We start from the raw sequence: 24,730 nt of genomic DNA, 5'->3' as shown, positions 1-24,730 counted from the left end.
GTTTCTGGTGTCATAATATGACAGAAGTGTAATGCCCAGAGATGATAGGACACCAGATTGAAGGTGAAACCTCTGAACTGTGCCTTGTTTTAGCCCCTTCTAGGCTGCCAGTGCTAAGGGACCCTGTTACAGGTGCTGTGAGTTTGTGAAGCCCTTCAGTGGGTTGTTCTGCCTTTCACGCCTGTTGGGAAGACTAACCTGGAATTGCTACTCTCCAGGCAAATAGATCTATCTGTAAACAACGATGATCTGGCAGAGGGATGCATTTTCAGTAAAAACCTAACGGTGTGGGGGGTTATGTAATAGAACAAAAATAAACTGAAACATTTCTAAATTGAGTTATTTCTCCTGCAGGATAATTAACCTGTATCAGGATAATAAACCTCGTATCTGACAGCATTGGAGTGTGCTGAGTGCTCTCAGCTACCTTGTAATCTGCTAGTAAACCAACCTTAGAGAGAAAGTGTTGTTAACAATGATCATGATAATCTCTGGCATATGTCTGAAAGCAGTATGGTCTCTGTAGAGCTTTTGCTGCACCTGTTCTGCACTGATACGGTTTCATATCACCACTTAGAGTTGTTCCAGGCGTAGCAGCTGAGTTGCACGGTGTCAGAGTTTTTGAGTGCACGAGATTTCCAAAGGTTAAGTGGAAAGTCTTTCATTTCCTTATTTCTCCAATAACGCATTTCCCATGGATTCTACTGCTGAAAGGCAAAGATGAACAAGTACTAGTAGCATAAGATGGGGAATTTTACCACTAGGATACTTCATAGATGACTGCTCTAAAAAATAAATAGCATTGTTGTCTAGAACATCTGTTACTGGATACTGATGAAGATAGGGCATGAGACAGGACATGGCTTTGATGTTAATAACTGCTCTGTTCCCGTGGAGCTATTTGTGCTGCTGTTAATGTAACAGAGGGAAGTGGAGAAAAAAAATAATAAAGAAGCTGAAAAAGTGTCTTCAATGTGGAGCAGTAAGATACAGTAAGTTTTGAGGTTTTCTTGTAAACAGCAAGATACCTTTCTTCAAGGGTATCTAATTTTGGGATGACTTATTGGGATCCATCACATTTCAACATTTTTCTTTTAAAACATGTTTTTAAAGTAGCAGAACAAAAACTTTCTTCCTTGGGCTCTTTAGAGAAAAAAAAGTAGTTAAATGCTACCTAGGTCTAAGGTATTTAAATGCTGTATACAAGCAATATCCACCCTGGGGAACAGCAGTCTTGGAGTCCAAATTCCTGACCGTGGGATGAAAGGAGATACTTCCTTCTAAGGTCAGCATGCCACCATGGTTGAATCACGAGATTTTAGAGATAAATACACCAGCACTTTGGTTACATCTCTGAAAACTGCAGGTATAGAAAACTTGTACCCGTTTATCCTTCTGCGTTCGTGGTGCTGTATCGCTGTACCATGGAACATGTGTAAGAGGCTAATAGCTTCCATCTCGTAACAGTTCTCAGTCACAATTAGGGCAGGCAGTTCTGGTGCAGATGCCTCACGAGGCTGCTTTATGCTGTTCAAACACCACACGGAAGTTGTAGAGAATTAGCTTGAGCAGCAAACTCGGGCTATCACAGAGCATGTTTGCTTTGAGTGCTCTCCTCAGCACAGGCTGGAGAGGTTGGTACCAGTATGCAGTGGTACGGTAACTCACCACTAGCAAAACAATCCCTTTGAGTGTGGTATGAAGTGGTTCAAGGTAAAATACTGCTGCTGCACTTTGCCCTTTTCTCTTCCTGCAATGTCCTGAGAAAAAACTACAGCGTAGTTGGAATTCTAGGCCCCTGTGTTCTTTGTAACTAGAAATTTTACAGGCAATTCCAAGTGAACTGAGAGATTGAATACAGAGAGCAACTTGGGATCTCCATTAACCAAAGTAGTGCAACTAGCATCAGAGGTGGCTTCTTCCAAATCAAAACATCCTGTGCAAACTGATTGTCATTGACCTCAATTCTCCGCAATAGGAGATGGAATTGTTGTGAGACCTGAAACTGATTTTGGCACTTACTGCTGGACTGTCAGCAAATTCACCCCACACTGTATCTGGAACTAATCACAGAAATAAATATCTTTTCATGCTGTGAGTTGTTTGCATGCGCGTACCAGGGTGAATGCAAAATGTGCACATTTACACAGAATCCTTCCCACGTGTTCTGCTGCAAAAGATCTGATTTCTCAAGTCTCATTGAGAGCAGATGGGGAAGAAGAAATATTTTCGTGGCTGGGGTACTCCAGTGACTTAGGACATACAAGTCGCTAGCTAGGAAATGGGATGGGATTCTGTTCCTGGGTGAAGCAGTTCTGCATTAGATGCTGCACCACTGTCATCTGTTGGTAGAAGCTATGGTGCTGATGATACCAGTGTACAGTTAACTCTGAGTGGAAGAGATAAAATATGTGCTTTGAGGGAAAGGCAAGATGACCCAGGCCTTGGAGATGTCTAAAGGGTGATTAACTGAGGAACTGCTCGTCAGGAAGACCATTATGTTGATGTTCTTGAGGGAAGCATCCTGACCATGCCCTTGAATACGTCACCAATCAACTTAACGTGAGTAGTTGGCTGAGAAACAAAGAACAGGAGTATGTGAGCTGTCCTCATAACAGTAAAAATCCCACCCCTGGGGTGGGAGACGCCAGCCCAAGAAGGGACCCTTCCTCTCTGCAGATGTGCAGAGTGCTTCTGTCATGTCAGCAGCGTGCTAATTCTGTCACCAGTCAGAGGCTAGGGGATTGTACAAACGTGTAAATGTGTTCATAAAGGATTGTATAAAAGGGTGGTGTGGGAAATCCTTGTGTGTCTCAGCTTTGTGGGAAACTGTCTGGTACCCACACTTGTGCGATTCTGAAATAAACAGCATCTCGACCTAGTGTGTGGATTGGCTTGTTGCGCAGCAAGTAATGAGTCTGAACATTTATCGGGCAACGCTGAAGTGGCGTATGCCATGAGAAAGAGTCCTCTGATTTCTAGGTACCCCAGCCATCCTGCCAGAATTTTGGGGCTGGCACGGAAAGAAGCTCTCTTCTTTTGGTGTAGCTCTTTGTGGTGGGTCTTTGTAAATATACTGAAGTTGGCCAAATATTTGACTTTTTTTTTTTTCTTCCCCTTCTGTGGTGTTTACATAGCTATGCTGGCAAACCTTTGTAGTCTAGACATGGCCTGAGTTGTGCTGTGATTTCAGGGAAATTGCTGTTCTCTGTGAAGATTTAGTAATAGAAATCCTATCTGTTAAATACTGTGATAGGTATTATTTCTGTGTAAAGTGCTTTGAGGTTTCTAAAAGCTCCTCCAGTTCTGCTCTGCAGTAAAATTTAATTGTGCTCTTTAATTCTGGGATAAGCTGTGGTTCAAGTATGGTGGAAGTGGGAAGAGATTGCTGTCTTGTACTCCGGTGAACATGGCAGAGAAGAAGTAGCACTTTCTCAAATGACGGATATTATGGAAGGACCAGTGAAACAAATAAAAAGATCAAGTTCTTCCAGTGCCTGTCATTCCCTTTTCTCTGGTTTCTGAGGACTAAGGAATTTCAGGTCACTTTGCAAGACTAGCAATTGTATGTGTAAGCAATATGTTTTTGTAGCTTGCTGTTCTATTTCCGTAGTGCCTGACCTTCCTACAAATGTTTTATTGGGTGCTTATTTTCATGGTTTTATCCAGCTACCTTATTTATTGCATGTCAGCCTTCAGAAAATTAAACTTAAGAAGTTGACTAAAACAAGTCCTGCACTTACAAGACAGGTCAATTTTAATCCTGTTATAATCACATGAACTCCTAGTAACTTTAGCTACAATTTTTATTTTGATCCAGGAATACATTTGCTCCATTCTGTTTGTAATGGAACAAACTCTCCCTTGGAAAAGAAGAGGTATTGTCAATGTTTAATTGAGCATCCCTATAATCAAGTACCATTTATATAGTACAGGACAAAAGTTATGTTTGACATTTAACCTAAGTTCCCTTTGATCAGGAACAAAATGCTCCTTCTGGAAGAAACGAAGGTAAGTTGGCAAGAGAAAGTAGCCTTAAGTAGTCCTTAGGTGGCATGTGACCATTTTGGATGAAAGGGGTTAGGGCACTTCTTCAGGGAAGACCACCAAGGACACCCCAAAGAAAAGAAGGCATGTGCAGAAGGGCCTGAAAAGGAGCCAAGAACGACACCATGCGATTACACAGCTCATGTAGATTAGAATGAATACGTATTAGATCGGTAGAATATGCATGAATTCAAGGTATAAATGTAACAAAGAAGCTGGCATTGGGTGTGCTTTATTTGTGGAAAATCCACCGAGCATCCAGGCCTCAATAAAAGCAGCATCTCTCCTGAGTGTGTGAGAATTGGCTTATTGCACACTGGGTAATAAAGGAGCTGGTTTTTTGGACAATGTGTTTACTCTGAACAATTTCAGAGCATCAAATTACTCTGCAGCAGCAAAACCAACAAAACCTTCCAGCTTTGGAGAGAATGTAGGCTGTTCAGTAACATAAACAATGCTTGCGGTACAGAAGTTTTGAAGTACTTAATGTTTTATCATTTTCTCAGTGTATGAGTGTTTGAAACATGGCATTCATTAAAGTTATGCCTTAAAAAGGTGACATCGCTGTTTCTCAACCCCCTTTCCATACATTTTTCATACTTAAAGGTGTGAAAAGGTATTAAAAATGTTACTAATTCTCTTTAATAATTTTTTCTACTTGCAGAATGAAGCAGTTCAAATACATTGGAAATTTATTTATTTTTTTTTTTTACATTATTCTGTTTGACTAAAGCACAACATCCCTGTATCTAGATTATACAGATGTGCAGTGAAATCAGGTTGTTCTTCACCTTGAGAGAACTTCATTGCTTGGGGAGGGATGTTCTAGAGCCTGGAAAGCATGCATGTGGTCTTTTCTTTTCATAAAAGTTCAGAGGGAGAAAGAAAGGGAAGGGCCTTCTGTCTTTTGCTCTTGCTGTTCAAGAGTTATACAAATATTCCTCCCCCAGGCTAACTGGGAGATACAAGATGGCTGCCCTCATGTTCCTCACTTATTTTGTATACACATCTTGTTTTTTCATCCTCCAAATCTGTAACAAAAGATATGTAAGCCTTACTGAAAAGATGCTCTGTTTTGGAATTTGTGGGAAATCTAGACCTTCAGAGGGAGAGAAACCTTAAACTTGACTTATTTCCACAGTTACCCCTTTTACTTTTGAAGTTTAGCAGCAATCAACGGCCACTGAGGAAATGTGTTTAATCAGAGGACTACTTAATTACCAACCCATATAGTCTCTTGACTTGCTTTGAGTTCTGTTTTTATCTGGACAGGTTGGGTCGATGGGCAGAGGCCGATGGGATGAGGTTCAACATGGCCAAGTGCCGGGTCCTGCACTTTGGCCACACCAACCCCATGCAGCGCTGCAGGCTTGGGGCAGAGTGGCTGGAAAGCTGTGCAGAGGAAAAGGATCTGGGGGTGCTGATTGATGCTCGCCAGAGTGTGAGCCAGCAGTGTGCCCAGGTGGCCAAGAAGGCCAATGGCATCCTGGCTTGTGTCAGGGATAAGTGTGGGCAGCAGGATCAGGGAGGTGATCATCCCCCTGTACTTGGCTCTGGTGAGGCCGCACCTCGAGTGCTGCGTTCAGCTTTGGGCCCCTCACTACAAGAAGGACATCGAGGCCCTGGAGCGTGTCCAGAGTAGGGCTACGAAGCTGGTGAGGGGCCTGGAGCACAAGTCCTGTGAGGAGCGGCTGAGGGAGCTGGGGTTTTTTGGCCTGGAGAAGAGGAGGCTCAGGGGAGACCTCATCGCTCTCTGCAACTACCTGAAAGGAAGGTGTGGGGAGCTGGGGGTCAGCCTCTTCTCCCAGTTAACTAGTGATAGGACTAGAGGGAATGGCCTCAAGTTGCACCAGGGGAGGTTCAGGTTGGAAATGAGGAGACATTTCTTCTCAGAAAGAGCAGTCAGGCACTGGGACGGGTTGCCCAGGGAGGTGGTGGAGTCATCGTCCCTGGGGGTGTTCAAGGAGAGGTTGGACGTGGTGCTTAGGGACATGGTTTAGTGGGTGACATTGGTGGTAGTGGGATGGTTGGACCAGGTGATCTTGAAGGTCTCTTCCAACCTTAAAGATACTATGACACTACTGTCTTTTACATAAAATACTGAATTCCTCCCCAGTTGAGGTGTGTAGGTTAAAATACCTTATTTCTGAAATTTCATAGAAGTGTTAATATCCTGAGACTTACAGAACATCAAGTAAACATGTAGATCAAATCCTATCATAAAAAGCAAGTAAACCTCTGTAGTCTTTACGAAGTACATCACATGTCTCTGAACAACTTGGCTGGTCTTACCAGAGTTCTGTTCTTCTCTTACAGGCATTATGCTGCTTGAGGTATTCCTGATTCTGGGGACAATCATCATCTACTTCTTACGTTCCAGGAAGAAAGAAGAGACGTTATCCTTTAAAGATGGATGGTGGGGCAGGGGCCAAAAGCCTGACACTGAAGAAGATGCAACTATTTGGCCGTTTAAGGTGGAAACTACAGAAAAAGATCTGAGCGTAAGCAAATCTCTGTACTGGGAAAAGAGCAGTAAGAAATGGCTAAATAAATGTTTGATTGTTTAGAAGTAATTATGGGACTGCTTATATTATTTGTTTGTAATGGATTTCTATTTTCTCAGCTCTGGAATTTTTAGGACTTTGTTTGTTCTCCTTAGTAATATTGGTGGACATTGATCTCCAATATGTTTTTCCCTCATACTGCAGACATAAAGATACATAACTTCTAACCTACAGATTTTTGTGAAACACAGTTCTGCATTATGACAGCTATTACTACATAATCCATCAGTAGCAAAACCTTTTTTCTAAATAAATTTTTAAACTAGGAGATTTAAGTTGATAGGACATATTACAAAAACATTTTGAAAAGACGTTGAACATGGAAAAAACATGTATGTATAGATGTGTTAAAAGCTTCATTTAAAAATCTATGCTTTCTGTACATGTTAAATGATCAAAATAAAAGTTAGCTTACATATGAACATCTTGTCGAGATTGAGACTGCCTGCTCAGTGTGAGGCATGAGACAGTGTATACAACTAACTCATCTTAGCGAGTGAGAGTTGTCCTTATCATCACTGTATTAGAAAATGCTGCTCAAGTTTAAACCTCTTAGAGGTTTGAGCAGGGCTGGATTTCCAGACCTGTCTCTCACCCTCAACTATTCTGTGGTTCTGTTTCTAATAAGAAGGGGCTTTTCGCTCTTCTTCCCTGCTGAGTGATTTTGGACTGAATTTATAGTATTGTCAGCATTCCCCATGACCATGAAGTGCAGTAACAAGGTCACTTGAAAAGTTAGCCTAGATTTGGAAACTTGCTCCAGTTGTTTCACCAACTTTGTGGCCCTGTGAAATCCCTCGGTGTTTCCAGGTGTGGACGTCCAGCACCTTGGTTTGGGAAGGAGAGCAAAAGGTCTCAGCCAGATCCATGCATTGATTGTGAGGCTGGGCTCAAAGGTAGCCTTGGGAACAACATACCACGGAAAGGCAACAAGACTTAAATTGTGAAGTCACTGGCGCTTTTGGTAATCACTCTGTAAAGTGCCACATCTTCTAATGTGCTGGTGGGGAAAAAAAAAAGAAAGAAAAAAAAATAACAATGTGCTATGGAGGTGAGTACCATAAGCAAACTTCTTCACAGCTCCCTGTTGTGTTTTGGGTGCTGTCAGAAGTCCATATCATCCTCTGTGGTTATCAGCCTGTCAAATGGGTTAGCCAGTGCTGCTGAACAAAGACAGTAGAAATATTAAGAACATCTGTAAGTGGAAGAGGAAGGGGGGGCATCTGGAGGAGAACAAGAGTTGAAACAGCTGATGGAGCATCAGCAAATGGCACAGGTATCATTGGAGACATTATTTTCATTATTGCTCTTGTTTCACTTGGCCGTAAGATAGCAGATGCAGTACTTGTAATGTCTCTTCCTTTTTCCTTTTTCCTTTTTCCTGCAGGACTTGTATAGGAGGCTGGACGAGGCTCGATTCTCTGAGCCACTGGAGGACAGTTGCTTCCATTATGGAACAAACTCAGTGTATCTCAGGAAAGTTGTCTCCTATTGGAAAAACCAGTTCAACTGGAAGAAACAAGTTGAAATTCTCAATAAGTACCCACAATTCAAAACTAAGATTCAAGGTGCGTGGCTTTTTCTCTTAAAAATAAACAGTAATACATAATCTTGTCTACAGGGCATCACAGCCATAAGAATGCTCTTGGTCATGTTGTATGGGCCTTCCCTCCCTAGCTGTCATGACATGGATCCTTGCTACTGCTGCAGCAGTAGTGAGAAGCTACCTCATTGTAACTGAAGCCTTTAGGACAAGGAATGACAGATATAATTCCCTTGTGCATGGATGGGTTGTCAGTTGGTGTTAACAGAAGCCAAGCCAGGCATTCGGCAACAGATCTGGATCTTGAGATGTAGACGTGTTCCCTGTCTTGCATGCAGTCGCACAAAAATACCCACAGATGCCTCCTCTTGATCCATGTAGTTCCCCAGCTGCTGCTGTCATGGTGATGCTGTCAGCCTGGCAGCTCTCATCAGCTGGGTGTGCTGGCTGCTCAGGTTATCCCTGACTGGGAGGGCCAGTGTGCTCTGCTGCACCATTTCAAGCCCTCTTAGAAGGCAGAATGCCTTTCCCATAGGGTTGATGTGCTGCCAGGTCCAAGTGACTGCTTTGCATTTTCATTCTAAACGCAGACACCTTTTGAAAGAGGCTGTTCAGCTAAGGTCTGATATTATTGGAACTTGGTCAAACTGGACATTTTAAATACTTCAGTTAGGGTTGTGCTTGGGTGATTTGGGGGTACAGCTGTGGATTTAGAGCAAAGCAGACAATTGTTTCACGATTGCAAAATTCAAACTTGAGGTTGGGCTATCTTTACTTGCACCCGTAAAAGTAGATTATTTGGAATGGGGCAGTTGACCATAATACTTAAAATAGACTCATGAAAATAAAAGGAGGAAAAAAAAAAAGAGTACTATCTGAGACAAGAAAGGGAAAAGAAGTTAACAACAGTGCAGTGTGTTTAGATACAGGAAGAGAGATTTGAACATTAAGAACGATTACGGAGATGGGCCATGAAAAGACAAGATCGAGCATGTGGAATATCAGATTCTTAGCTTCTGTCATCACTGGAAGGTTTTTTTAAGAGAATGCAGAAATCCACAGAATTGTAAAGGATGAGGAAATCTCAGTCATTGAGAGAGGCTGGGATTGCTGATGAGGTGGAGTTGATGCAAGTAAAATGTGCTTAAATACACCAAGAAATGGGGCATTCGGGCTCCACTAAGAGCAGATTATCGTTTCCTGGAAAGCAAAGCCCTGAACAGGTTTGAGGAAAAGCAGTTAACCCGGAGCTCCTAGTACAACATTGTGTGATCTCTATTGCTAATATATTGTAAGGATCACAAAGGAAACAGGGCTGCAATTTTTACCTTTTAACCTAACAATGATGAGACTGGTACAAGAACATTTTTTCTGTTCTAATTTATCAAAAAATATACTGAAAGGTTTGGACAAAAGGTAGAAAAGAATCACAAAATTGAATTCTTTAACTCTCCTTTAGCAATGTATTTCTCGAATCTTTGATTCAGCATGATTAGTTTATCAAAAGTTAATGTGTGTGACTGGTTTACAGGTCTCCACAGACAGACAATACTTACTAATGGCTTTTAAAATTCCTTTTGCTGTAACATTGGGGTCAGTGGCTAGAAACAGAAGGCAGACATGTTCAAATGGGAAGTCGGGCACACACGAAACAAGAAAAGTGATTAATGCCCCCAAATAAACTGCTGCTGCTTATGATGGGGGGCATCTCTGTCTCTTGATGCCTTAAAGTTGCAATTGTATGCCTTTCAGGAAGAAAAATCTGTGGCTGGCCAAAACCTAGGTGGTGCCATATAGCGATATTTCAGTATGATTATAAGGGCACTTGGTCTAAATGATGTAATTGTCTCTTCTGCCTTTAAGCTGTGTGAGTCACAGTGTTACTGTTTGAAGATTGCTTCACTACTATGTCTTAATTTGCCAAATTATTTGAAAACAGAAATATGCCAACCTCATTTAGGTGCTGTGATACTTAATTGCCCATTATAAAGTACTTTAAGGTTCCTGGATAAATGGATCCGAAGAAATGCAGGGTGCTTGCATGCTCACCAAAAAGAAAAAACAACAAACAAAAAAGATGTTAAAAGATTTATTCAGAATGTGTTCTGTGATTAGTTTCAGTGTCATGGTAAGTTTGGGCATGTTAATTACTTGTTTTATTTTTTACAGGCATTGATATCCACTTTGTTCATGTAAAGCCTCCTTGTTTGCCTGAAGGCCAGTCTGCAAAGCCATTATTAATGGTTCATGGTTGGCCTGGTTCATTTTATGAGTTTTACAAAATTATTCCTCTTCTGACTGACCCTGCCAGCCATGGCCTCAGCGATGAACACATTTTTGAAGTCATTTGCCCTTCTATCCCTGGCTATGGTTTCTCAGAAGCACCCCACAAACAAGGTATGATATATGAGAAGAAACTGAACTAACACAAGCCTAGTCTTACAATGAGGCAACCCCTGCTAGCGGAACAGTGACTTCTGTCCCTTGTTTTGCCAGTGTAGAAACAAAGATCCTGTGTGTCATGTGGAAAGAGAGAGGTGGATACCACTGCAAATGACATTAGTTTCAGGAGCAATGGCTAGATAATTTACAAAGGACTATAAAAGGTTATGAAGTAACAACTCCATGAATTAAAAAGTTTCTAGTTATCATTAAGATAAGGTTCTGCACCCACAGAGGCAAAATGGAAACACATTCCCTGGGCAATGCTTAGTGCCTCAGACAGGGCTCGGCTGGAGTATGACTGGTTTAGGAGGAGTTCAGCAACCCCTTAGCAGGCTAAATACATGGAAAACTAGTAGGGTTAGGAGAACACCAGGCTGTAATGAAAGCTGAACTTTCTTCTCTGGGTTTCTGCCTGTTCTCTAAGCCTTACAGCGTGACAAGGGCTGGACAGTGTGACAAGGGCTTCCATGTAGACTGTCAGACAGGCAAGGAAAAGTGGACTTGTCATTTCTTAGGAACTTTTTTATGCCAGGGAGAATAAATGTTGCACATTCAGAAGAGCGGCTGGAATTAATGCAATTTTGGTTTTTTTAATTATTATTTTTATATATTTTTTTCAAATGCAGGCTTTAATTCTGTAAGCGCTGCTTCGGTATTTTATGAATTGATGCTCAGACTGGGATTCAGCGAGTTCTATGCACAAGGTGGTGACTGGGGCTGGCTCATCTGCACCAATCTGGCGCAGATAGCTCCCAAGTGAGTACCCCTTTGGTACAGTGCTGCATGATCGGCATATAAAGCTGTTTTATTCTTTAAATAGTTACCGCTTATGTACTTGATTGTTCCTAAGCAAGTCCTAAAAACAAGCACTGTTTAGTTTTTCTCATCAGTGCTCTATGTTAAGCATTGATCCAGAACTGTATGCCTCGGTTTCTTCTGAAAAGATGAACAGTTGTGTGTTTTGTGATGATTCCAGGGGATTCTGGAATGGGATAAGTATTTATAAAAAGAAAAAAAGAAAAAAAAAAAAAAAAAAAAAAAAGGAGGATCTGTGTCTGTGTGTGCGTGCTCTGACTCCTGGCAGTTGCTGCTTTGACTTGTTTTTTGTGAAAAGCCACACTATGAAGTACAATTAAGGTCATGAGCAATGATGTAATTAGTGGACTGGAATTTAAGGATGTCTATTTTTGAACATTGTAAATATAACATCTGTTACAATAATAATATATATAATATAGCATTTAATATTTAAATAGAACATTTTATAACATTTTGATTCATTCTAAATATAACAACTTTGAATCACATTTTATTTTGGTAATTTGTGGGGCCTTTTTCTGTCTTTATTTTTAGCCATCTGAAAGGTCTTCATTTAAATCTAGCCTCTGTTACGAACATGGGATTCACCCACCTGCTCTCCATTCTGCTGGGCCGCTATCTTCCAGGGCTCTTCGGTTTCCAGGAAGAAGACGTTAGGCGGATGTTTCCCTTCTTGAAAAAAGGGCTCTACAGGATCTTGTTGGAATCTGGCTACGCTCACATACAGGCTACAAAGCCTGATACTGTTGGTATAGAAAGCAAACAAAACAAACAACAATAAAAAACATGCTTTTAGAGCTCAGAATACTTAATTTTTAGCTATAATGTCACAGAAACAAAACATGCTGCTTAAAATAGACAGAAAATGAGTTTTTCAGGGAAATGGAAGTAGAAAGGCTAGAGGAAATTGAAGTAGGAAGGTCAGAGGTTTTAAAGACAGTCTCTTTTTCTGTATCAAGTTGTAAAAGGCGATAGATGGGTGTATAATATTAAACTCACTTTTGCATGCAAAAGGGGTGAATTATGAGAACTGAGCATTCTCTAAGTATCACTGACCACATTCTTAGTTTTCATAAATAGTTTAATACTTTTCCACTTCAGCTATCACTGGGGACTGTAATTCTATTGCAAATATGCTGACAACAAAAGATAGTTTCTCCACTGAGAATGGATCACAATCAAAATGATGTAAACTAAGAAGCTTTTAGCTGTTTTAGCGCACAAGCTAATTTATTAATAGGCAGAAGTAATACCTGAAAAAGTCAAATTTAGTTCTTACTCACTGTTATGAATCACTTGCAGACTTTCAAGAAAATAAAATGTGTGTACCTATGAATTTTCTTTCTAGATGAGCTAATCACTCATATTGCTTAATCACTTTAAGTATCTAAGTATTAAACATTTCTGTTCTAAAAATATTTTTTGCTACTGAATTGGAAATCTGAGTCCAGAATACTGAATATATTTTTATTTTAGTGCAGCAGCAATTCACTCACTGTAGATTTTATTAAAAACAGCTATAGAAACTATTTCTTAATGTCTTTGCATACACTTCGCTACAGAAGCAGGCATATTCTTAAAGTATGTAGGCAAAATGATAGTTTTATGGATTTAAAATAATTTGGCTTGCTTTGAGTTGTGATTTCTAAAAATTACTAGTCTCCGATTCCTTTTTTTTGCTTTAAGAAAAGATTGGAAAGCCGGTAGCTGACGGGTACCGAGATGTGTTCTGTTTTTCTGTCTGATTCTTGCCCTTACTGGTAGTCTGTGGTCTGTCAGAGCAGACTGTGTGGACTGCACAGACTGTGAACCTGCAGTAAGCTCATGTTTTGGGAGCTGAAGCAGGAGCATTCCTGCAATTTTAAGGACAGTGAAGAGGGGAATGATGTGGGGGAGGCTCCCAGAGGAAAAATGACACCCTGAGGAAGGAAGCTTTAGGTAGCTGGGAGAGGCCCAGCCTGGTAGGCTGCCAAGGTCTTCCTGAGCCTTCTGGTGGTACAGTTCTACCTTGCAAGAACAGGATTCAACACGGAGCTATCCTTAGCAATGAAGTCATTTCTGACTTTTGGTTGATACTAATCTCTTGATTTTTTCAGAACTGGCTTTTGATCGAACTGGTTTACATGGATCTGATTTTATAGTTACTCATGAGGATATTTGCATGGAACTTGGGTTCATTTTCAGTTGATTGAAGAGGCTTGGCATTGCCTGTATTCTGTACTGTTAGGGTTGATAGAAGTTTTTCCTACACGTAAACTGATGTACTCTTCTTTGTTCCCAGCTAAGTGAAGTACATGAGAACAGGCTAATTGCTTGTCTAATTCTGCACATCTAGAAAGCATACTAGCTGTAACTTTTTGGAACACTTGGCATCCGATACGTATGTTACTTGTTTAATAACTGAAACTCAACTACATTTAAATAGTAATTACTGATAAAGTTTTGCTAGCTGTAGTGTCAGGCATCTTATGGGACAGTTGGGCTGCAGGGGTGGAACTTCAAATATATTGCTGTTCCTCAGGAAAAGCTTTTTCTGAGATTTTTCTGAGCAGCTGGGACAGTTTATGGTCCCTGTATTTCACAGCACTAGGATGTATTAGCGAAGTTCCAAGCACAGGTGTGTTCTGTTTTTGTTTTTTTTTCTATCCAAGTAAAACAACTATAAAAAGTATGTTAAGACTTGTCCTACATTAAGGCAGTTGGCTATTGCTAATGTGGAAGATGGACCTTTTTATAAAGTCTTGCCCTTCTTTAATGACTTTCTAATAATCATTAAAAAGTTTTTGCTGTTAGTTAATGGTGTAAATTCACCTGGGCAACTTCCAGATTAATAGAAGCAAACCCTACTTGGCACGTAGACCTTAATCTTATTAGCTCACATGTGCGCACACACACAAGCCAGCAGAAATGCAATATTGCTACATCAGTTTGAAAACATGGGATGCGAGCTGAGGTGGAGCTTGTTGGTATGCAGATACTATGTTTATGATCCAACAATAAATGGCTCTGACTTGTTCTACTAATTTATTTGCTTAAAAACACAGTTGGCTGGAACTGCTTTGTAAAGTTACTTACCCTGTATTATAGTGGGCAGCTTCTAAAGCAGTCTGAGGTCAGCATTTTTCCTCCTCCTTTTCAGGTTGTGGCTTGAATGACTCTCCTGTAGGACTGGCTGCATACATCTTGGAGAAATTTTCTACATGGACTGATCTGGAATTCCGTAATTTAGAAGATGGAGGACTAGAGAGGTAAGCATTTCCTTTAATGCCATTTTGGATGAGGTGACTATGCCACAAGTCATAGCTAAATAAGATTCTATCTGAATTGATGGCCTCACATCATATAAGGAGTCTGTAGCACTACAGCATGCAAATAAGCAAATAGGCCATGCAGGCTGATATGCTCCCTTCCCCCTTGTATCTCCTTAAGAGATAATCCACAAAAAATGCAGGGTGTAAGAACTGGCTTAATGAAAATCTTAATGAGTTAACTGTTTTTCCTACCTTGTTTTTTTTCCCTTACAACAAAACCAAAGTCAAGTCCCTGCTAAAGTAATGCAAAATGGTATTTAGTTCTAACTAAGCAATTTCTGGGCTCACTTATTCAGGAAATTTAACCTGGATGATCTTCTTACCAATATCATGATCTACTGGGTGTCAGGCTGCATAGTCTCCTCAATGCGTTTCTACAAAGAAAATCTGCAGAAGGGAATAGGCACACAGAAACATGAGAAGTAAGTGTTTTTTCCTTTAAATGTTTTTGCCTTGAACTTAATTTTATGATTGCAGATAGGTTGCTTATGTCTTATGGTTGCTGCCAAGTTTATGAATGCTGAGGAAAAGGAATGCTATGTCACAGTGTATCTCTGCAGGACAGGTCAGTTGATGTACTGTGCTCAGAAAACACAATAACTTGGTTTGAATCCCAAACCACCAGCAAGGACAGCTGACTGGAACAACATTGCTTGAGGACCTCCCCTTCATAGTGTATCATGTGTCTAGCTAGGGAAGAGCATATACACTTATTTCCAGATTTGATTTCAGTTATTAAATTAAATTTAGTTATTAAATTAGATACCTGGATACTGAGTCACCTAGTCAGTTTTGTTTATGAAGTTCTGGTACTTTTCTGGACACAGTTTGCTTATTTCTGGAAAAAAAAAAGAAAGTTCTACCTTTGGAAGTAACTTCAGTATAATGACAAACGCTGCATAATTTGAAAGTTGGTAAGACTAATGTTCCTATGTGCAGACACTTACGATAACAGCTTGGTTGCATATACCTCTGTCAGGTTGACTACTGGGGAAGGTTTAAACCTGCCCAGAGGCATTCACAACCCCAGTTCACTGCTATGGTATTTATTTAGCTGTGAAATGATGCTCCCAGGAAGCTGACTTGGTTTTTGAAGCTGTTGTGGCTACACTGTGGGCAGTATTCTGCTCCAGTTCTGCCTACATGAGATGAGCTAAACAAGCTTCTACGTGCCTAGAGGAAAGAGTCTCAAAAACATCCATAAGAGTAAGCACCCTGTTCTGAGTTTTAAAACCTGTCACTTCTGATAATGCAACTTATGTGTATGGGATATTTCAACCTAGGAAATACTGCTGTTTATAACAAGCATGGCTAGTTCCACTTTAAGATACTTTTCCCTTCAAATGCAGTTGCTTCCCTCTACTTGTTCCTATACAAAACGTTCTGTAGAGTACATTCATGCCAGTTAAAAGTAAGAGCTTTCTTCTATGGGAAGACACTTTAGAGGACAAAGTCTCATGTTAAGAAATGTTTCCTTTGAGCTAGCATAGATTTACTATTATTGCTCTCTTTTTCCCCATCCCTGCCTTAGCGCGAGTGGTTCAAGATAAATTCTTCCCCTGCTTACCCTCCAGTTGTCCTGACAGACTCAACATGTTCTAGTTGTAATATTCACTGTAAATCTCTCTTCAGCCCTTGTCAAATTATTTGCTTTCCCCTCAATACATGACTCTGGAGCTCTGAATGTAGCTTGAGGAAACTTGCCTCCTAGGGCTGTCTCCTTAGTTTCCATTCTTCTAACTCTTATGCCCTGGATACCTAGCAACACTGCCTTATATATTAGTGTGTGCAAAATATTATAGCCATCTTCCTTTTTTTCTTTTTTTCCAGGAACTGGAGCATTGTCTAGTGCTCAAATTTAAGATTTGGAAGTCAGTTTTTAATTGCCTAACACATGTGCCTATCTGTTGAGGAACATTTTCATGGGACTTTCCACGTCTTGCCAAATTACGTGTCTCAAAGATAAAATTGTTGTTCTCTCTTCTCTCTCAGGCTCCCAGTACAAGTACCTACTGGCATCGCTTCCTTCCCTAATGAAGTCATGCACACACCCCAGGCTTGGGCCCAGAAGAAATACACCAACATAGTGTCTTTCCATTTGATGCCTAAAGGTGGCCACTTCGCAGCTTTAGAGGAACCTGAACTTCTTGCTGAAGATATTCTGCAATTTGTTGGGAGAGTAGAGAAAGAGCAACTTTGGAGAAAGAAAGGAGAATAATTCCCCTTAGGAAAAGCAGGGTAATTGCTTATTGCTTACTAAGTCTACTGTAATCAGATCTTATTCTTGACCAGATATGAGAGGACAGCAAGAAAACTGCAGGATAGCTGAGATAGGATACAGCCTTGGAAACCCAAGGATTTTTCTTTTTTAGCACAGCTACGCTAAGAATGTAGCATGAAGGTTACTTGGTTATTTTCTCCCCCAAGCAGAAGCTTCTAAAGCCTGTTCTCTAATACCACTTACTCTTATTTTGAAATTGAGAAATAGACCTTACCACTGCTAATACTCAGTTTAATTATTACCAACAGCTTTTCTTCACAACAGCAGTAAAAGTTGAGTTGATGTATGTGTGAGATTCCCCACATACACAATGGGGAACAGTCAAGCAAGACCTGACTTGAATGACTGTATCAATTAATCAGCACTGATCTACAGTGCTCATTAAACCAACCAGCTGGCTGCTGCTGGCTGTCTTTCTCTTCCAGCCTGTGCTGTTAAGCAGCTTCCTGGCTGGAAGGAAGCTCAGCTCCCCTGCACCAGGCTCCTAGGAAAACAATGTGTGAGGAGCAGCTGGAGCGTTAGCTGAGTAGCTGAAACACACAGGCTTTTGTAGCTTGGACCAGAAGGAGGAGTTGGGGGTAGGTGTAATTACAGCCCAAGTAGCCTCTGCACGGAATTTGTGCTCTTAACTAAAATCATAGTCCTGGACAGGCTCGAGACACTATGGCTTTGCACTGCTTCTACGGGGTACTACTGTAAACACCTCTTAAAATAAAATTTAAAAAAAGATTAACTTAAAATTAAAGGAAATTTGCATTAAAACTTTGAATAACACTTGCACGTACATATGCTTTAAACTTTTGACTAGCTGTGATTCTGTGTCAGTTCAGAAACTACTGATTCTATATTGCATTTGTTACAGAGGTCAGGTGAAAGGCAAACTGCTCAAAGAAAACTGAAAGGCAGTGTATTTTTGCCAACAGCAGTACCTAGTATGTGCAGCTGAGCTTCAAACACTTTAAAACTGTAGCCAGATGACTGATTTCAGTATGGATTTGTTCTCTAATCACTTTTGATATACTTCCCTTCCTTGCAAGCATAGGGAAGTATAATCCATTAATAACACTTGCATAGATTAGTGTTAGTTTAAAATATGAATCTGAATGGGAGCTGTTAAGTAGCAGTTACTGCTCCTTCCCACAGTTTGTTTGCAGAATGCAAGTCAACACTGCTGCTGGGCACATTTGAATTTTAGTGCTCAAAACCACCTATAAGCCATGACAGAACATCATTAGGGCAGACTGCTGGTGGACCAATTTTAGCCATTTTTCTGAGCAGAGATGAGAGCTCTCACTACCTTTACTCTGGCCTGGTGTTTCTGCACCTGGGTGCTAGCAGAGGAAAGCCCAGTAGCTCTCAGGTTGCCCTGCAAGATTTGACTGCAGTGCTGCCACGGACCCTTCAACTGTACTTGAATTCCTTAACACAGCTGACTGCTTCCAGATTAGTATTGAGCACAAATTCTGTACTCACCTGTAACAGCTTTCATTAGTCAATATTTATGTCTGTGTTTGCAAAATATTTCTGGTTTAGGCTGGTCAGTTCTGAATAGATAGGCAGAAAATAGTCATTCACGTGATCTAAAATAGGCTCTTCTCAGAAAGAAAAGGTTAGAAGGTTCAATGTTATCATAGAATATCCTGAGCTGGAAGGGAACCACAAGGATCATCAAGTCCAACTCCTGGCTTCGCACAGGACCACACAAAAATCAAACCATGTCTGAGAACGTGTTGTCCAAACACTTCTTGAACTCCAGCAGGCTTGGGGCTACGACCACTTCACTTCGGAGCCTGTTCCAGTGCCCGACAACCATTCCTCAGTGAAGAACCTTTTCCCAGCATCCAGCCTGAACCTTCTTCTCTGTCACAGCTTCATGCCTTTCCCTCAGGTCATATCGCTTGTCACCAGACAGACGAGACCAGCGCCTGCCCCTCTGCTCTCCCTCATGAGGAAGCTGTAGGCCACGACGACGTCTCCCCTCAGTCTCCTCTTTTCTGGCCTGAACAATTCAAGTGACCTCAGCTGCTCCTTACACATCTTGCCCTCTAGACTGTTCACCATTTTCATAGCCCTCTGTTGCACGCCCGCTAGTAGTTTTATGTCCTTCTTGTACTGTGGCATCCAAAGCTGCACACAGTACTTGAGGTGAGGAGGACAATCGATCGCCCTGACCCAGCTGGCAGTGCTGTGTTTGATGCACCCCTGGATATGATTGGTCCTCTTGGCAGCCAGGGCACACGGGTGACTCGCATTGCTTTTCCAGGAGGCATCTGCTTACCTCTGACAGCAACAGCTGCTTGTAGGCACCACTGTGCTCCCTCTTGCACTAGTCCTTGATCTCTGGCCATTTGTTTTTGTCTTACTTCTGTCTCCTGTGTGGTCTTATATTTCAGAGCTGGAGATCATCCTCCCTCATCTTTAACACACATGCAGACATCTGCTGTGGTGCTAGGGAGCACTGCCATGTACTGATATAACTGAATACTTCCCTAGGGACTGTTCAGTCACAGCACCGTTAAAGTAAGTGGGGAGGAAGTTTGCTATATGATGCCTGCCAAACCCATTTTCAGATGTAAGTAGAATTTTCTGTCTCCCTTCTGGAGCAGATCTCCTTGAAGGAGCCCAGCCTCAGTGAAAGAAAGCACAGCAGGGGTCTATTTAGCAATCTTATGTTACAGCAGCCCATCTAGGCTCAGTCACCAGTGAGAGCTTGACAAAAAAAAAAAAAAAGCCAACCACCACCAGACCTTTATTTTTAAATACGTCTCCCAGTGCTTTGCAATTTGAGACAACGATAATGAACACGGACAGTAAGCGTCAGTAAGCACATCCTTTCCCCACTCTGTGCACCAGGTAGAGTGCATTTCAGCCTACTGCAAATGAGCAGTCCATACTGACAGCTTTATTTCATATATAAAATAGTCACAGAGAAATTAATTCCAGCATGAAAATGAGTTTGATTAGATATTGTCTGAAAGAAAAAAAGGTGTAGACTTTAGAAGCTTAAAAATGGTAAACACCTGTTAAATAGTGAAGATTTTTCAAATTCTGGTGTCACAATTCTCAAAACTTAAGCCAACAGCTATCAGCAGCTAGTGTTCATCTCCAACTATCTACACTTAGATATAGACACAGTAAAATCCTACAACAACCTACAAGAGTGCAAAATTCAGCTACGTGCCAGTCATAAATCCTGCCATCAACTCCCCTCCCCTTTTTCTCAAAGTAATCACCTGTTTTTAGCAAAGTGCAGCCAAACCCACTGCCTGTAGTGCAAAGTTTAACGCTAATGAAGTGTTTGTGGGCTAATAATAGAATCTGCATGTCTTGCTGCAGGCAGGAACTCTCACACAAGCCTGAGACTTGGATAACTGCCTTGAGTGAATCCAGACTCACTTCTGATACACACTCTGCTTTTGGCTAGTGGGCAATTATTTGGTACAGTACTAAAGTGAGTAGTGCAGAAGTGAGTGTCAGATAATCAGAAATAGTTTTAACATTTGTTTTAGCAAGTAACTACGTATCAGATTATTGCAATAATATTTAGTAAGACAGGACCCCTGCTTTGTTATACTTAAGCAAGCCAGCTGAGTACCTGCTGTTCGGACAGTAAGTGTCCTCTAACAAGGCTAAATGCAGCACTTGCCATTGCTGGCTGAGCTGTTTCTTGGGAATAAGGCTTTTTGACATAGTAGCTATATCCTTCAGGAGAACCAAGAATCTGCTGATGGTTTGGTTCTCGAAGCATTTTACTCTGCTCAAGAGCCGTTTCTTGGTGAAACTTCCATTTCTGCACCAAAGTTGCCCCAGAGTCCCTGCTCAAAGAAATTGCTGTCCTAAAGGCCCCACCTCCTTAAATAGCTCCAAAACATAGATCTATACCACACTGAAAACAGAAACAGGTGACCTAAATGTTAGTTTTTAATTAGCCAGTTACTGTCCATGAAGAGTCTGGATAAAAGGTTCAAAAAACACAGCAATGCCACTGAAAATAAGCAGAACTTCCTTTCCAAAGCACTTCAGTTAGGGCTGGAATATATCTGTTTCTGGTATGGAAAAATAGTTAAAGTTGCCTTGTCATATACTCCAGCAAAATTAACTCTCACTACAACCAAATTTGACTTCTGATTATTAAACTACAAATCAAAAAGTCCTTAAAATCTAAGCCACTAAATGCAGCCTTTGGAAATCTTATACAACTAAATAAGGCTTTGTCCACACTAAAGAAAAAAAGTCAGGCATTACTCAGATTATGAGTTTGAAACTGTAAGACACTACACTTTTTGCACCAAAAAGAAATTTAAGCCATCATTAAAAAAATTTAAAAATCATTAAGTAGCATCACAAGTAGACATCTAGATCCATAAGGGGCACTTATCCATCACCGCTGAGTCAGCAAGGGGTAGGGATTTAACCGTTCAAGACAGTCAATCAAATGCACGTTCTGTTTTACAAGCCGGTACAATACATAAAATGCATTAAATCAAGACATTTTTGTCTGAAAGAGGAATGGAAGCATCCCTCTGGATACTGTAGGAAGAGATGAGGAATAAATCCATATTGATTTCAGGCTAGCTTATTTGAAAACACTGAGAAATGATGCCACTTGTTTGAGTTGATGTAATAGCACTTTAAGGAACATAACTCGCACTAAAAACATCTTGCTTAGGATTAGTTTTCTTCCGTGAAAGAAATAACCTGTGCAGTGCCAGACAGCCCTGATAGCGTATTGCCAGTGCTGCTGGAAGAAGTAGCCCTATTACAATCGTCAGTTGTTTTCTGGAGAGCAGTATTTATAAACCAATCTGGGCTGAGTGACAGCTCTTTCCCCTTGCTAGATGTAGTCCAAACGTCAGTCTTCAAAATACCTTCCTGATTGGATTTTAAGATGTTTAGAAGGTTGCTCATGCTCCCCATGTTTGATAGTACCACCTGCAATTTTGAGGATAGGAGGAACAATGAGATTTTCTACTTAAATGATGGATTTCCATCTTTTCTTAAATGAAAGATAGACCCTCTTTGGTGGATTCAAACCACCATTTCAACCTATTCAAATGGCTCAAGCCACTGCACATCACAGTGCAAAGGGAGAACAGTACAGAGAAAAGGTGAATGTGAAACATGAGAAGACAAAACCCCACACAACCGCAAAGTCAAAGAGACCAACATGAGTCAAAGACACCAACATGACAAACACCACTATATCTGAAGACTGACCAGGTAGCTGTTTCAACAGTACAAGGGAGATGCAAAGAAGGAAACTGACTACTTCATCTTTTCTATGCTGCCTGTTCCAGCAGCTGCAAGGGGCCTGGCCTCCATCTTGCAAAAACTTCAGTGCCCAAAGCTGAGCGAAGGGGCCTGGCGCTGTGTCAGGAGCCCAGCTGTCTGCCCCTCTCAGCAGCTGCAGCCTGCTTCGGGCAGGGGGAGGGCCAGGCCCTGGAGGCAGGAATGGTGAAGGCAGCAGGTGAAAAGAAAAAGCAGGCCCACAGCCCTTAAATTCCTCCCAGTCCCTGATTTGCCCCCCTCTCCCCATATCCCACTTCACATCCAATGCTAAAATCAACTTTTGCCTGTCCTGCTGGCTACCAGAAAAAAACATTCCCACCCCTCCTTCTCAGCACAACTCACAGTGTTGCTTCATTCCTAGTTCTCCACCGCACAAGGATGTGTGGATGTGCTCCACCCAGAGGTATAAACCAAAGTCAACATAAGCAGTTATATTCAAATAACCGATGCCCATCTCTTCTGCCAAGGGACCTGAAAGGCCCAGCCCAGCTACCGCTTCTGCCTCTTTTCTGGATGGCAGTCCTCACTCAGTGCAATCGTACGAGCAGGACACTTGGGTTGCAGCTATGCTCTGGCTGAGTATACGTAGTCCCATTCACTTTTGGACTACATGGCCATCATTGCTTTGTCACCTCTCCTCAGAGTGCACCTGTTAACCTTTCAACTTCCCAAACTGACGTAGTCTAAGGACTTGATTTTTCAGCAGTTACACTCTTTTTTCAACCAAGCCTACATTGTTGGAGAGGTTTTGTATGGAAAATATATTTGTATCTCGAGTTCTAGAAATTCTCGGGCAGTCTCGAGGGAGCTAAGGTCCACCTCTACGTATTTGTCTCACTGATTTTTGTTTATGTCACCCTAAGTCTTTTGTGGCTGGTAAAGCTTTTTGCAGTAATCAGAAAGAATCCTTAATGTTTCAGAGGAACAAGAGACAAAGAAGGAATAAGCAATATCTCACACGAAACTGAGCCCCCTGCAGAATACAGATAAAATTAATTGTCCTAACCTCTCTATTATGTCTTTTTCCTCTTAAAGCTAAATGAGGGGAATTATAGCTTGAATGATTCCTCTTAAAGGCACACAAACAATTATTCCCCAACTTTTGCCCTTTTCTTCCTAATGAATAAGCAAATTACAATTTCTAGTCTCAGAGCAGAATGAATTCTCACTGTTTTAGGAATAATTCTGATGTGATAGTTGTAAAACATGAAAAAAATAAGAAAAGCCTACTTTATTCTCAAAGACTATGTCTGCAGCCAAATTATGGTTCTTAGCAATTTTCTAAATCATTTTCCCTTTCCACTTAACTCTGTGGAGATAGCTACTGGTTTAATTTTTCTATGCCTATAGAGGAAAAAAACAAAACACAGCTGATTTGCCTTACGCAAAAAAAAAAAAAAAAAAAAAAAAAAAAGAATTCAAAGTTTTGACATGGAACACCTTCATTTAAAAAAAAAAAAAGCAAGCTGGTGCTTTACAATTCAGGAGAGTGGGCTGTAATAAAGGTAATTTATCTGAAACGCCAAATATAAAATAACACTAAATGCATGAAAGATTTTCATACATAAGGAAGAAGAGCTGTGTACCAAAATAGATTTCTTACATTCCTTCTGTTCTCAAGTCTTCCTCTGCTACAATTTTTTTTTAATAAATACCTGAGAAGCATAACAAATTGATGCCTCTTAAAAACAGCCTCTAACTTCCATCACAAACCTTCACTGTTTTGCCTCAACTACGTAAAAATTGAAGGTTGACAACCATATGGCAGTAATGATTTGAGCCAGCAATAAATTCTGGCACTGCTTCCTGGAGTACCTTACAACATACGCTACATTAGATTTCTGGAACTCCGTTGTAAATATTGCTTTCAAGAACAGTGTCTTAACTAACTATGAAACAAACACTGAATTAACCACTAAGTCTAGAAACAGTTGTGAAAATTTCCATTTCTCCTTGGTTATTTACAGTCCCACCCATTCCATTTGAATATCATGCATGGATCTAGTACAGAGAGTTCAGAGATAGCAGATCTTGTAACCACTGTTCTGTGACTTCCCAGAAAAGCTATTCTACTTCAAAATCTAAACATAATCTTCTGTCTACAGTCAGGAAAAGTGTTTTAACACCCTAAAATGACCATATAACAGAGATATGATAGTGTACATATCACAGTGTTTATCTTGGATGTGATAGATAAGATTGAATGAAGCTCTGGGCTGCTGAGGACCACAACCTTTACATCAGGAGATGTTGCCAATGCAATATTAAGAACAACAGCCTGACAACTAAGAATCAGGATTTGGGTTGTTTTAGACATTTCCGCAAACAAATATGTACTGAATCGTCTGAATATCTCTCTGGTAGCAAGTAAGTTACAGTCTGAGGAGGGTTATAGCAGAATGAATGTAATTTCCCTCTGACAAGCAATACC

General features: G+C 40.9%; 1 protein-coding gene across 4 annotated transcripts in view; it reads left to right on the top strand.

Moving 5' to 3' along the window:
* EPHX1 (epoxide hydrolase 1) overlaps positions 1-23,741 on the top strand; it is a 29,976-nt gene extending 6,235 nt beyond the window's left edge. For 2 of the 4 annotated variants that reach the window (XM_035557617.2, XM_050709560.1), the window contains 8 exons: positions 6,364-6,548; positions 7,999-8,179; positions 10,324-10,551; positions 11,226-11,355; positions 11,953-12,167; positions 14,558-14,666; positions 15,026-15,151; positions 16,722-23,741. In XM_035557617.2, the coding sequence (XP_035413510.1) occupies positions 6,369-6,548; positions 7,999-8,179; positions 10,324-10,551; positions 11,226-11,355; positions 11,953-12,167; positions 14,558-14,666; positions 15,026-15,151; positions 16,722-16,947 (1,395 nt within the window). In that variant the 5' untranslated portion in view covers positions 6,364-6,368 and the 3' untranslated portion in view covers positions 16,948-23,741. Of the gene's footprint in view, positions 1-6,363; positions 6,549-7,998; positions 8,180-10,323; positions 10,552-11,225; positions 11,356-11,952; positions 12,168-14,557; positions 14,667-15,025; positions 15,156-16,721 lie in introns of those variants that run through there. The other 2 variants (XM_050709561.1, XM_035557627.2) reach the window with 2 other exon arrangements.
* Positions 23,742-24,730: the final 989 nt, after the last annotated feature.

Source organism: Cygnus atratus, chromosome 3 (genome assembly GCF_013377495.2).
Source record: "Cygnus atratus isolate AKBS03 ecotype Queensland, Australia chromosome 3, CAtr_DNAZoo_HiC_assembly, whole genome shotgun sequence".
NCBI classification, from domain to species: domain Eukaryota; kingdom Metazoa; phylum Chordata; class Aves; order Anseriformes; family Anatidae; genus Cygnus; species Cygnus atratus.
This window is presented reverse-complemented; position numbering and strand designations above follow the sequence as displayed.